Source organism: Lissotriton vulgaris, chromosome 6, assembly GCF_964263255.1.
Source record: "Lissotriton vulgaris chromosome 6, aLisVul1.2, whole genome shotgun sequence".
Lineage (NCBI taxonomy): Eukaryota > Metazoa > Chordata > Amphibia > Caudata > Salamandridae > Lissotriton > Lissotriton vulgaris.
Window position 1 is genome coordinate 705,967,764 of NC_141694.1, and position 13,487 is coordinate 705,981,250.

A 13,487-nucleotide genomic window follows, 5' to 3' on the forward strand; every position below is an offset into this window, starting at 1 on the left:
CAGATTTCGTATGCAGAATTGCTATTGTAGGTTGCTGCATAGACGCTTGTGGAATTTGTTTACCATGCATTCTTGGAAAGTTGTGACATGTGCGTTGGATTGGCACTGACGGAAACATTTCTGTTGCACAATCCACGTCATCATCTGTGATATTGGTAAAAAAAAAAATTTCTGGGTATTTCATAATGACTATTATATTGAATGGTCAGATACGTTTTTTTTTTTTTACATAATACCCTTGAAACACATTAGACAACAGAACAAGTGGATTGCATAAACAAGAACATGGATAAGTTACAGTATTTTACAACATGAGGGTTCGCTAAGTCTGCATTGCTGCTTCATAGATCGCCATCTATATTTTTTACGTATATTAAATAACAAAATCAACAAACTTAACTACACGTCTGTATTTAACTTCTTTAATGTGTACAGTGTGTGTGTTTCAGTGTTCCGGAAAAAGGTAAAAACAATCATATTTATAAGCAAAACATGAACAAAACATTTTTTTTTTTAACCAAGTTACACTTCCTCAAACAGTCCCACATTTTAAAGCAGTGTTGTTTTAAATTCAGTATTCAGTATTCAGTATTCAGTAGTCAGTGTTGTTTTCTGTACTTCATATTGACCACTGGAAAATAAGATAATGGAAATAGACCTGATAAAAACAGTTCACAAATATACCAAGAAAAAATAAATAGGTTGCACAAATCATAAATGTCTTTCACTTTTTTTCGTTGTTTAATGTTTACTAATTCACATTCATATCCATGGGAAACAAGTTTAATGTATGCGCCATCAAACATGCGCATATTTATTTATAATATTCACATAGAATTGTGTCTTGTGTCTTTTTTTTTGATAACCTTACTCATGTGTAGCGTTTAAGCATAAAGTAAAAAAAAACTGCTGCTTCTGTATCTTCTCCTCTTTATTCCTGCTCCAGCCAAACAATGTGTTTTTAATGCATTCTATCCCTTTCTATGCTCGTGAGGCTGATTCTGTGTTTAACCCACTTTCAGCAGCCGCCATTACTCCTTGTTCATTTGAGTATACTTTAAATGCCTTTATGGTAGCAAGTGACTTTTTGCATGTTTGTGACTGTCCAACAATATATCACTGATTGAAAAACACAATGTCCATTGCTTGTCTTTTCTTGTCCTAGATAAGACCACGGGCATCCCCTTTAGTGTACAACAAATCAAAATGATTGCTAGCATTACTGACACTTATGAAACGCTTCTGTCTTTTAATGTAATTCATGTGGGCTTAACACCTTTTCCCAGATGCAAACAGGCCACATTCTCTTGACCTTTGCCCTTTATAACCTCTCCTCTGGCGCTTTTCACTGAACCTGGCTGCCCTATTGTGTAAATGATTTGCCTCATATTTGTTGGCAGGTGCATAAGTCTGTCTGGATGCTTTTTCAGGTTTAAATACATGGACTAAATTCACAATCTTTTACCAGTGCAATCCAGGTACCATATCTTTGTGTTTTGCTTTTTACAGTTTCTGCCTGTTTTGACGGCAAGCAGCACCTCCTGAGCCTGCCTGTGGTGAACAGCATCGGGTATGTGCTGCGCTTCCTGAAGAAGCTGTGCCGCAGCCTGCTGTGCGACAGTCTCTTCAGCAACCAGCCCTTCGCGCAGTACAGCAGCACGGCCGACAACCTGGACAACTATGAGAACGGCAGGATGGAGTCAGGTGAGCTCTTCCTTCACAGGGGACATGGCTGAGCCGAGGTCGCGCCACTCTGGAGTGGGAGTACCTGCAGGGCGGTGACGTGGGGAGGGGGAGAGGCAGGGTGGGGGGTAGTAAACTATGGATTACGGAAGTTTTCAGGTAAGTAAACATATAAATAAATAAAACGAATTTCATTGCACGCACAGCATCGCATTTGGGGATGCAGTGCACACAACGACATTCATTTTATTTATTTATATGTTTACTTACCTGTAAACCTCTGTAATCCATAGTTTACTACCCCTCACCCTGCCCCTCCCCCTCCCGACGTCACCGCTCGGCAGCTCCTCCCACCACCGACCGCTACTGCCCTCTGAAACTTGCTACTAGACTGTTTTCACTTTTGAGGCCGGGGCGTAGCTTGGTGCAGCAGGTGCAATGGCACCGGTGCCCAGAGCACGTCCGGACCGGGAACAGAAACCAGCCCTGGCAATTTTGCTCGACCGGCCTCTGGGGCTGGGGCGGGAGTGCTAGTGTCATGCACCGCTGCCGCTTTTGTTACAGGGGCCTGATATTGCTGCACCGCTGGAAAACCAGCCCTACGTAACAAACCCGGCCCCCACCCTTATGGCCCACCGGGAAAATACCTGGTGCCTGCTACGGCCAGTCCGGCTCTGGCCCAGAGCCCTGAAAGTCCCATTGGACCCTGATAATTGCTGTATTTTACCGTTCCATAGCAGTCAAAGGGGTCACTTTCCTTGCTTGCACCAGGGGCCACTGCATCCTTGCTGCGCTGCTGCATTGAGGGCCCAGCTCGCAAAGTGTTCAATACAAGTATTTGTGTCATACTCCTGTCTTATGTGAGACCCACACCTGACTGTCCGATCCACAAGTACATACGTGCTCATTGAATGGCTGAGTTTAGGACAGGGATGTCATTTAAGGGTCAACAGAGGTCGCAGCTGCGACCACTGGCTTGCCTCCTTGCGACCCATGGCACTGCCTTTACGACCCCTGGCCTTAAACTATGCAAAATCAGTGCCAGGAACACAAGGGCAGCTTCTCCTTATGCACCTCGGTTGGGGCTCCACTCTCCCTGTTTTGTGTCAATTTTTTTATTACTCTAATAGTGAATAATACTTTATTATTCACTATTAGTGTAATAAGGAATATAATGCAATTAGCTGGAATATGATCTTCCTCGGCAGCTGAGGTAAGTAAAAAGATGCCTTCAAATGTATTTTGTGTGCACGCTTGCTGGGGGGGGGGAGGGGGAGTGTCTTTTGTGAGAGTTAGCGTGTGTATGTGCTAATGTATGTGTATGTCTAAGCATGCCTGCCTGAATGAATTTAAATGTCAAATGGTGTGTGATGTCACTTCCGCTACCCTCGACATTTTAGTGAATTGACGTTCATGGTTTAAGACTGCAAGGAGTTTACAAAAAGTGACGTTACAGTCGTAAATCCTTTCACTCATGTGTTATGTTACTCCACAGCTGTATGATTAGGACGTATATTCCACAAAGGCGGTGGGTACTGAGCATTCCATGGGGACTTTGAAAGTTTCTGTGCACTCACGCTGAAAATGATAAGAGATTTACGTCTGCCAACAGCACTATGCTTCGTGTGTGATTGTACATTACGGTGCATCATGAGCACCGTATATACCATACATTATATTTTAATTGCTGCCAGTGACATTTAAATAAAATATATTTTGCACAACAAATTTAAAGCTCCTCTGCAGCTTTTAAAGCCGAAAATATAAATTTCGCTGAGAGTAAGCATGTCGTGTAATGTGGCCTATAGACACAAACCTGTACACGCTTCTTCCTCCATCCATATACCATGTAGGTTTATTGTCTATATGCAGAAGAGTGGCATATTTGCTAAATATGTATTCACGTGCAATATGGATTTGAGCAAATGCAATTCGCACGCGCCGACGAGCTGAAAGCGTGCATTAAACGTCAGCAAGGTCCAGGCATCGGGCAAGCACATTTTTACACAATGCTTCTATTCATCTTTGGAGCCAAAATCCACAACTGGCACAGCTGAGCAGTGACCTCATTTCTTTATCACCTCCAGCTGAGTGTCTCCTAAATGTATTTCTCTCAGGGGCACACTTCAAAGGCACAGCCGGATCCACTGTGGCATGTCTGAAGTCACACTTGTATTCTGAGTGACCCCCAAAGGGCACTGTTTGGACTCACTCTAGTTACAGATTAAAGAATGAAAGGGGAATGGAGTGAAGCATGACATCTATATGTTTTTTCACTGAAAATATCAAAGGTTAAAGTGACGTTAAAGCAAGGGGTTGAAGTGAGATGAAAAGAAACTTTTAGAAACAAAATGAACAAAAACACTGACATTCAAATAACTATAACTTGCACCCTTGTCGAGCACTGCTTATGTCACTGCCACAAAAAGGTGGATTTTCTTTCGAAGGGAAGAAACCACTTGGTAGGGAGGAAAGATCTTCAAAGCAGTAAGGGGAGATTCGGATATGTTCTACCGGAACGTGAAACTTCAAAACAATAAAGTTCCCGCCGGCCCATGCACAAGTAAACCCACATAGCCTCAGTAACAAAGTGGGGTGTCTTGAGATATAGGGGAGCAAAAGGCTTTCCTTTTTATATATATAACACTCACTCACTACAGTAGTGACATGCTTCATCATTCCTCACTCTCTATAGCAGTAGCGGCCCGTGGTGTGAGTGCTGCCGGGCGGTGATGTGTGGCGGGGGAGGGACATGGTGGGGGGTAGTAAACTACGGAATACGGCCAAATAGAGGTAAGTAAACATATAAATTAATAAAACGAATGTTGTTGGCCGCGCTGCATCGCATTTGGCGATGCGGCCAACAAAATAAGTTTTATTTAATTATATATTTACTTACCTCTATTTGGCTGTATTTCATAGTTTACTACCCCCCACCCTCACCCTCCCCCGCGGCATGTCACCGCCCAGCAGCACTCCCACCACAGGCCGCTACTGCTCTATAGTGTTGACATGCTCCAACATCGGGTGCATCCTGGCTGCTAAAAGCCAGCCTGGGCTCGACCATGTTCCAGGGAGCTCTTTGTATATCCCCTTCCACTCTGATGATGAGCTGGGCTCATCATGGCGTAGCCTCCTCGCACGCTGATGACGAGCCCAGCTCGTCATGTAAAGTGCGTTTTTGCAAATCTCAGCGTGCGAGCAGAATAACGCTAGCGCGCATGGTGTTAAATACATATTCTTCTTTTGTGACCAGGGATTAATATTACTACTAAAATTGGCACATCCATGCCCAGGCATCCCTTTAATCCCAAGGTGAAGGGTGTGTCCCTTTATTCACAGGGTGGATGGGCACGATAAAAATAATTATACTTATGATCAATATTGGGGGAGCAAAAAAGGAGTACAATATCTTGAAAGATGTGACACTGTTATGCTCTCTCCATAGCTCTGCTGCACTTTAAGCTGCCATGTGACAGACACTCTTGCACCATAGTGGGGAACTGCATGGGTGTCAGCATAGTTTTTGTGAAGGGAGTGGTCCCTTCCTGCAGAAAAACTATGCCGAAAGGCAATTTCCTCTTTATACGTGTGTTGTAGAATGCAACAAACATGCAAAGAGGAAATAAACAACGAGAAATACAAATATTACTCTTTTTACGCCAGCCTCAAGGAGTAGCAGGATGTTGGTTTAAATCCATGTATACAAGTTTTTGAAGATATGGATTGCGTAAAAATCCGTGGGTGGATGGACAAGAACTCCTCCTTGACGCAAAGTAATGCAAGGCAGCTCATTGCACTGCATTGTCTTACTTTCAACTACAACCCACAACAAATTGTGAATTGCGGTGGATTGTAAATACTAACCCGACACATAGCATCAGCTCTGCATTAAAAATGAATGAAAGCTGACGCAGCATGTTTGCAAATCTGGGCTTCTGTATTTATGGAAAAAGTGTGGCACATTTGAACCCCATCTAGATGGACGCAAAGCTGTAAAATTGAAAGCATTTCCTACAAAGGATACTGCAGTAAATGAATAATTGAGGGGGTCCTTTGTGTCATGTAAATTATGGTTAGTGCTCGAGAAAGCTAAAATTAGGTCAAATTTTCTATTAGTTCTCAAATATCTTCCTCTTCCATGTCAGTAAAACATTCTGACATGCAGAGTGAAAAATGCACTTCTGGCAGCAGTCTGTCATTTGACTTCTTAGTGTTCTAATGCTGCTTCGCCACAGAATTCTATTGGATAACTGAAGGACTTACATTTTGTATTCATGACAAAAGTGAGGCACTCCTGAGCACCATTTGTTGAAATAGGAGCTGTTAGGTTTTTAAACCTTTCTTGAGGAGCAGGCTGAAGTAAATGATATAGTTATGAAACCAGTGGGTTAAACATGTAGGGGATGTATGGATTTTTAGTGAGTTAGGCCCAAATGTAATTTTAAAGGGGATTAAAATGGTTAAAGGGCATAAGTACAGCTTCTCCTATCCACATCTGTTAACTCACCCTTCCTGAGAACTTTACCTTCCAGGAAATTTTCTAAGTTGGAAGGTAACTTTCTAATCAGGACCAATCCGACCTGTGTATCTGAACCACCCTCCATTGTGTTGAGGTTGGGCTTAAACCTTACCCTTGTGCCGGTCTAGCTCTACCAGATAGCATTTTTTGCTTTTTGCCTCTATTTTAATTCACAACTTAAAAAAATTAATATCTCCGGTTCCCCTTCTTGGATTTTAGTTTCATTGTGTTCATTAAACTATTCTCTATTTTTGTAAACTGGAGTGGTATTTTTAATTTTGTTGTGTTTCTGACTTTTTACTACTTTGATACGGCTGAAATGTTTCACAAATTTTCTTAACTTAAGCCTGCCTGCTCTGTGTCACATGCATGCAGTGGGGCTCACCAGCTATGTCTACCTCTGACAAATTAGTCATTTTTTTGGACATGGTTAGTGAGCAAACATAGAACGCATTGTCAAAGCCAATTGGCTTTGTCAACCTTTCGAATGCATATGTTTCCAAGTGCTCATCAGCTGCAAAATGCCACCTAGTCCCTAATTTACTTTTTGTTCTCCCGCAAACTTAATTCTTTTAATTTACTTTACTGTTCTGATAAGGCCAAAATAGCTGTTGCTGCATCAGGACACTTGTATGCCATGTGTTGTGATGCATACAGGTGCATATATCACAACACATGTGCGCTGGCATTTTAGCACGCGCACCTGCTCTCATGACCATCATCTTGGAATCGTAAGAAAAATAATTCCATGATGCTTGCATAAGTATGGGAGTGATCCCTCCTAGTTCTCATCCATGAAGGTGAGTTACGGCAGCCTTTCACTGGAGTAACTTTATGACCATTTCCATGTTGGGAAAAAAATAATTTTGTTTGAATGTGCATATTTGTGGGAGTTTACAAACTTTCTGTAATGTCCACATGCCTCCACTTGCACAGGATTTACTACTGTAGAGTTCTCAGAACGAGGAGTGAAAAAATCCACAGTAGTAAATGCATTTACGCCTCCCAGGAATCCGTTTGTGAATTCCTGACAGATGTAAATGAGCTATTTTCAGCCATAAACTTGTGTTGTCATCAATAATCAATGATTCCTTTGCGAATTGCACCTTATACGTTTACTCATTACTTTGTGTAGTGATTTATTTTAATTAGATTGACATTTTTCTAATTTAAAGCAAGTTTACAAGTTCTACATATAATAGAATCACCAATGGTTCCCTATAGCATTGATCCTTTTGTGTTCTGGACGTTTCAATGGATATTTCAACAACCATAGGGCTACACCAGTACTTGAAATGGAAAAATAGAAGAGTTGGTACTCTGTACCAGAGTACCTGCTTACTTCTGAGAAGTGCCGGTACTCTCCAATTAAAAGTATAGCATTTCTCTTGAGAAGTGCTGGTACTCTCCGTCTCAAAATAAATAAGTGGCAGTACTCCGTACCGGACAGTACCGGCCCATTTAAAGCACTGGGCTACACTCAGAAACGACCAAGTGAGAAAGCTGTAAATCTGGTTCCATAGAGTTACTCCTATGTTTGGTGCAGATTTCCAAGTTTTTATGGCTTCCCATAGGATTCCATGAGAATTCCAGGAAACCTATGACAGGCTTAGATTTCCCGGTGAACTCCAATGTGTAAAATGTATGCATGTGGAATTTTCCCCAGGTGTAAAATTCAGCATCTGTAAATAAAACGTAAATGTACACCCAATAAGTATTGGGACTTTCCCTCCTCATTCGCATCCTCATGTTGCACCTTTCCTCAAATTGACACTTAAACTTGATTATAAATCGAATGGAACTGAATTTCCAAACGGGGAACCACCCCAGTTAATTAAAATTGCCCTGGTGTTCCTTCTCCCAGATTTCCTGTATATTAGAACAATGTGGTCTGTAAAATGGCTTTGGGATTGGGGGTGTAATGGTAACCCAGCCTTTGTTACCGGTCCCCAGCTCCTGCCAACCCCTTCTAAGGTAATGCTTAACCCCAGAAGGCTACTTCGTCCTTCTTCAGTCTGGTAACCTTGACCCACCCTCTCTCTCATCTCACCCCGCATCAGCCCTCCACCAGCCCACGCTGTCACTTTCCACCTGCTCAGAACAGATGGTAAATTAGAGCATTAATCCTCATGAAAAGGGCTATACCTGTAAAAACTGGCTCTGTGTAGTTATCCCCCTCTTTATAGGGATTAACTCATATTTTGATAATCTGCGGATTTATGTGTGGAGATACAGGCCAGAATCATAAATTCTGACCACTCAGTATATCCATTCTCATTATTTAGGGCTTCGAAGTCCACATGTTGCGCCATGATGCAAAACTACCCACCAGTGGTATGTGGATACTCAGAAGTTGATGTATTTGGCAGTGTTCACTTACTTATGCAAGGCGCATCAACAAGAAAGTCTCACAATCTCTAATCTTAAACTCGTGAATGTGGTGCTTCCACTATATTGGTACAATTGATGCCTTTCTAAGAATTGTTTTTAAATTGACCAATTATGATTATGTGAATAAGGATATGGAATTTATGTTCAGTAGGTTATGCTGTTGCACACCACATTTCAACCCAATGAGCTCTCGCTCTGAAATGCATGGAGGCGCGTGCTACCACTCCACTGAAAGCGCTGCAGGGTTTCATCAGGGTTGTGAAGCACTTCATCATATATACAATTTCAAATTAATACAAACTTTGATGAGTAAAAAAGTGGTGAATCAGGTCAAAAGGTCTGGTCACATTGTCTCACCATCTTTTTTAATGATGAACTTTATTACCTAGTGTGCAACGATCTGCCTATATACTATAATTAACAAATTATAGAGCAGTTTTTCCTCCAGACTTGGCAGCTGTTCCCCTGCACTTCATATTCCAAGACTCTTGAGTCCAGATGTCATTGAGATGGGATTCCAAAGAAATATATGATTTAGGAGATTGCTGAGATGTTTCTAGTACTCATCTCGTTTGAGTATTACATGTCTGAGAAATCCAATTGATGATTTACATTAATTTGCATTCAAAAGTTTGCAACTGAATCTTAGGAGAAAAATACAAATTATAATATGTGAATAGCAATATTGTTGAATAAACCTTAGTTTGTTTTTACATTGTATCATCATCCACTCGTACTCAATTTCTTCAGAAGCTTAACTTTAAACTTTTGCATTAGGTAGTCATTAATATTTAGGGCTCCTGGTTTTATGGTATTTTATTTTTTACATTTCCGTCTGTATTTATCCATATTTATTTTTTGCTAATTTTATCTGTATTTATCCATATTTATTTTGGGTTTTGTGGAAAAATTAAGCTGAAATTAGTATATTTTAACATTTATTTAAGCGGTAAATATGCACTCATGCTTGTATGCCTACTAAGTTTCAATGTTGTAAACCCCTACAGAAGATAAATTTATGCACTTTTGACAAAATATTCATATTTCAATATCAACGTTGTGCATATCTACTGCTGTTAAAGCCTCTTAATAAAATTCCTTTCTTTTTTAGCCCCCTTACCTATCAATCCACACAGCAATTTAGAATTACTCAAAAAGTAACCCAATTTCCAATTTTATCCACTTTTAAAAATAAATACAGACAGGAAAATGTTTTCTGTCTGTATTTATCTGTGAAAATCAGAAAAAACGGAAAACAGGGAGCCTTATTAATATTTCATAAAAAGGAGATGCATAACATATTGTTCTTTTAGACTTTTGCTCTTTTTATTAAGGTAAACATTGTTTACAACGCATGCGAAACAATGCATGCAATTACAACACGGTCATTACAACAACTGCGTTGTTACATCGCATACCATTACAACACAAGTCGTTACAACGATTTGCTGTAGGGGGCAGAAGGTGTTGGATTTTAAATCCAACACCTTCCCTACTGTTGCACAGACTGGAGTTGGAATAGTAACATATACTATTCCAAACTCCAGCACCCCCCCCCTACAGCAAGTCGTTGTAAGGAATCGAGTTGTAATGGCATGCGTTGTGAACGCATGCGTTCTAACATGTCCTATTCCTTTATTAAGCTTAGAAACTAGCTCACTGTGCTGAAATTTGCAAGACCATCTTGCGTGGTCTCTTTGGTGAAGAATTCTTCCATAGTTCACAGAAAGCTGTTGAAACTCAGTATTTCATTGCGATAACAGTGCTTTTGAACATTTACAAATGCATACAATGGTATAGAAAGCAGGGGCATTTTTTTGGCATGGGCGCAGTGGCTGTGCCCCTGTAGTTGTGCCCCTTAATATTTTTTAAATAAATAAATGGATTCACCTGCTGTCATGAATATTGCTTATTCAGCAATTAGCAAGACCTCTTACTGATGCTCCCTCTGCCCGAGGGTCAGGCAGTCACATCAGTGACAGGCACATGCTCAAACTGCACATAAACTGTGTCGCAGGATTTTCAGGGCTTATGTGAGTTCAGCCCTTGTTTCTGTGGTCTGCCCGCGCGTAGGGCCACTCCTCTCCTGGGACTCGCACCACCCTCGCTGACTGACTCCATTGGGTCGCTTCAGGCTGCAGCCTGTGCTTTCCAAAACAGCGTGTCAGTCAGCGAGGGTTCGCCTTTACCAACTCAGAGTGGGGTGGATCAGCCCGCCTCCCTGATCCCGCCCCTCTCTGTGACGAGTTGGGAGCAGGGGAACTGGATTGGAGGCAGAAGGACTGCAACACGTGGGCAATGTCAGCATTAGCAAGCACTTTGAATGCTGGAGAAAGATGTGTGTGAATTTAAGACACACAGAGCCCTGGAATGCTGTAATTCAAGCTCTTCCCAGTTCCATCAACGCGTTTGTTTCTTCATCAAGGCCAGGTATTTGGCAGCTAAGGGGAAAGGTGAAGTGTTTCTGCATTTCTCCTTCCATAGATTTAAGTTTTCAAAGCAGCACAGCATTGGTAGCAAATTCCACCACTACATGTGCGCTGGCAAATAAAATTATTCAAGTGCAGCACAGTAGTCTTGCATTGGTGTGCCTTGAAAAGTGTATTGCTTTTCAGTAAGTCCCCTGTGCTTCTCATGGTTAAGAGTAGTGAGCTGAGTAGAGCTTTAATTTTTTTATTAAAGGTGGCATTTGTGTTCTCATTTTACAGCATCCTCAACCATTAACATTCCAATCCAACAATTACTTTCTTCAGCAAGAAAACGGAAAATTATAAATACCAGGCAGACCCAAAGGACATTAATCTTTTTTTAAATATGATATAGCAGTTGCCTAGCAAGCATCATTTTGCCTGGGTTTGTGATGTAATATTCAGTTAACTGTCACATTTAGAATCCCCACAAAAGTTTGTTTCAAATAGTTGCAGTTTGGCTCAAGTATTTTGTTTAAGAGACATTGTTCCTCACATTTGTCTGTTTTCATGCAGTAAATAGTTAGTTCAAGGTATATATTATGGTCTAATTTAATGATTGGAAACATTATACAAATTGTGTGAGGTGTGCAATAGGGTCTGGTAGTGTAGATATATATAACTGTAAGATTACCCAATGTATCCAAGTGTGCTGTGCGTACCTACTGGTTGAGTTTCACAACTAATGCTTTTGGCCGGTTGTCATTGTGCACTTGTATGGATCCAACTGATTTGTGTGCCTGTCTCTCCTCTCACACTTCTTCATCCATCACACTGCTAAGTCATGTGTCATATAACAAGATGGCAGCACCACAGCAGCCTCCCCACATTCATACCTTGCAAGATGTAGCGTGCTACGTATATATGCAAGTGCTTCAATGCCCACATTGGTAGTAAGCGCTACATATTGTGGTACTGAAAATTCTGGACCCGTGTTATAAACTTCGTCGTAGCATGATGATTTTGGTATCAGCAGACCGCAAATGGTTAGAATACCATGCATAAGCATTTCCGTCATATTCGGGTGACGAAATCACCCCGAAATGAGAGTTTCCGTCCTGAACCCTCGGGTTCCATTTTGTGAACGGCATCCATTTTGTGATTGCCCTCACATAAGCCAATGACTAAGGCCAGAAACGAGTCTGAAGGACACGTATACCTTTGCTGACTCCTCTGTGACCTGGGCAAGCTGATTCCACTGCCTGAAGCCAAACCTGTTTGGCCAGTTCCTTTCCCAGTGGCCGAATGAGATTAGCATCAAGGCGCAACATGTCGTAAACCTTTCATCGCACGCAAACCATGTCTAATCTTACACACACCTGTCCCTGTTTCTTTCTTTATGACTTGCTTTACGAGGAGGAGGTGCCCGTTTTTATTGAGGGTCCGTCGATATCTGATGAAAATACTGGGCCTTACCGGTTAATTGATTACGGGCTGGACAAATTGAAATATGGACTTGTCATCATGACTCTGCTTTTCCTTTGTAGTGAAAATATGTGAATGGTCAACTGTAAAATAAGGAATGTTTGCCTAAAGCATAATATTCTGTATAAAAGAAGAAGGCTGGCTTTGTAAGATTGAGCAGTCTCCTGAGAATATACACCGTGTTGTACTTCTAGGATACCTGTTACTGGCTGCAGCCAATAAATTCGATCTTTGACTTCACCAAGAAGACTCTGTTTTCTGTTGTCTGAAAGAGGAAGAACTCAAAGTCTTCGGGTGTGTTCCCTGGCACCGCTGGGTTCTAAAACCCAGTACTTCAGTTGGCGCCCAACGTGGGGCGATTTCAGCGGTACCGGTCCAAGCCAGAGGTTCGTGAGGAGCTTCGTGTGGAAATTCTGGAGGAAGGCCGCCACTTCATCGACCCCTGTATGTCGACGTGGTCCGAAAGTCTTTGCTGCGAGGTTCCCCGCTTCCCGACGGCTACGAAGGACTGCTGCCCTGACTATCGCCCTGTTTTGGACCCTTGATGATTGGTAGAGCGAAACGATAGACGAGTCTTCTGGTGACGTCATCGATCATAGATACCTCAGTTAAGTATAAGTGGAGCGCCTCCCAGTCCTTAGTTTGGTTCTTAGTTTTTGGTATCCCCTTGGGATCGCTTTGATTTTGAACTTGCAAGTACCAAAGCCGAGGGACTCGTGTATTCACGAGACTATCGTGTTCGATAATCCTTTGAAGTTTGAAGCTAGACTAGAGAGCAAAGATGCCTGCTCTTAGCAGACTTGGAAATTTGTTTTGTCTTAGTTGTAATAGGGATTCCCGATTGGATGACTCGTGTCCGGTTCTTCCGATTGGAACTCCAACCTACAATCTTTATGTGAAACACGGCGTAGGCCCCATCACATATAATGCAGTATGGATCCGATACACCAGGAAAGATGGTGTTTTAAAATGGCCCCAATATGGTAGTTTTGACGCAG

At 41.8% G+C, this 13,487-nt stretch overlaps 1 protein-coding gene across 2 annotated transcripts in view; it reads left to right on the plus strand.

Moving 5' to 3' along the window:
• SCML4 (Scm polycomb group protein like 4) overlaps positions 1 to 13,487 on the plus strand; it is a 488,412-nt gene that overhangs the window by 358,550 nt on the left and 116,375 nt on the right. For both annotated transcript variants that reach the window (XM_086926686.1, XM_086926687.1), the window contains exon 6: positions 1,510 to 1,704. In XM_086926686.1, the coding sequence (XP_086782812.1) occupies positions 1,510 to 1,704 (195 nt within the window). The remainder of the gene's footprint in view (positions 1 to 1,509; positions 1,705 to 13,487) is intronic.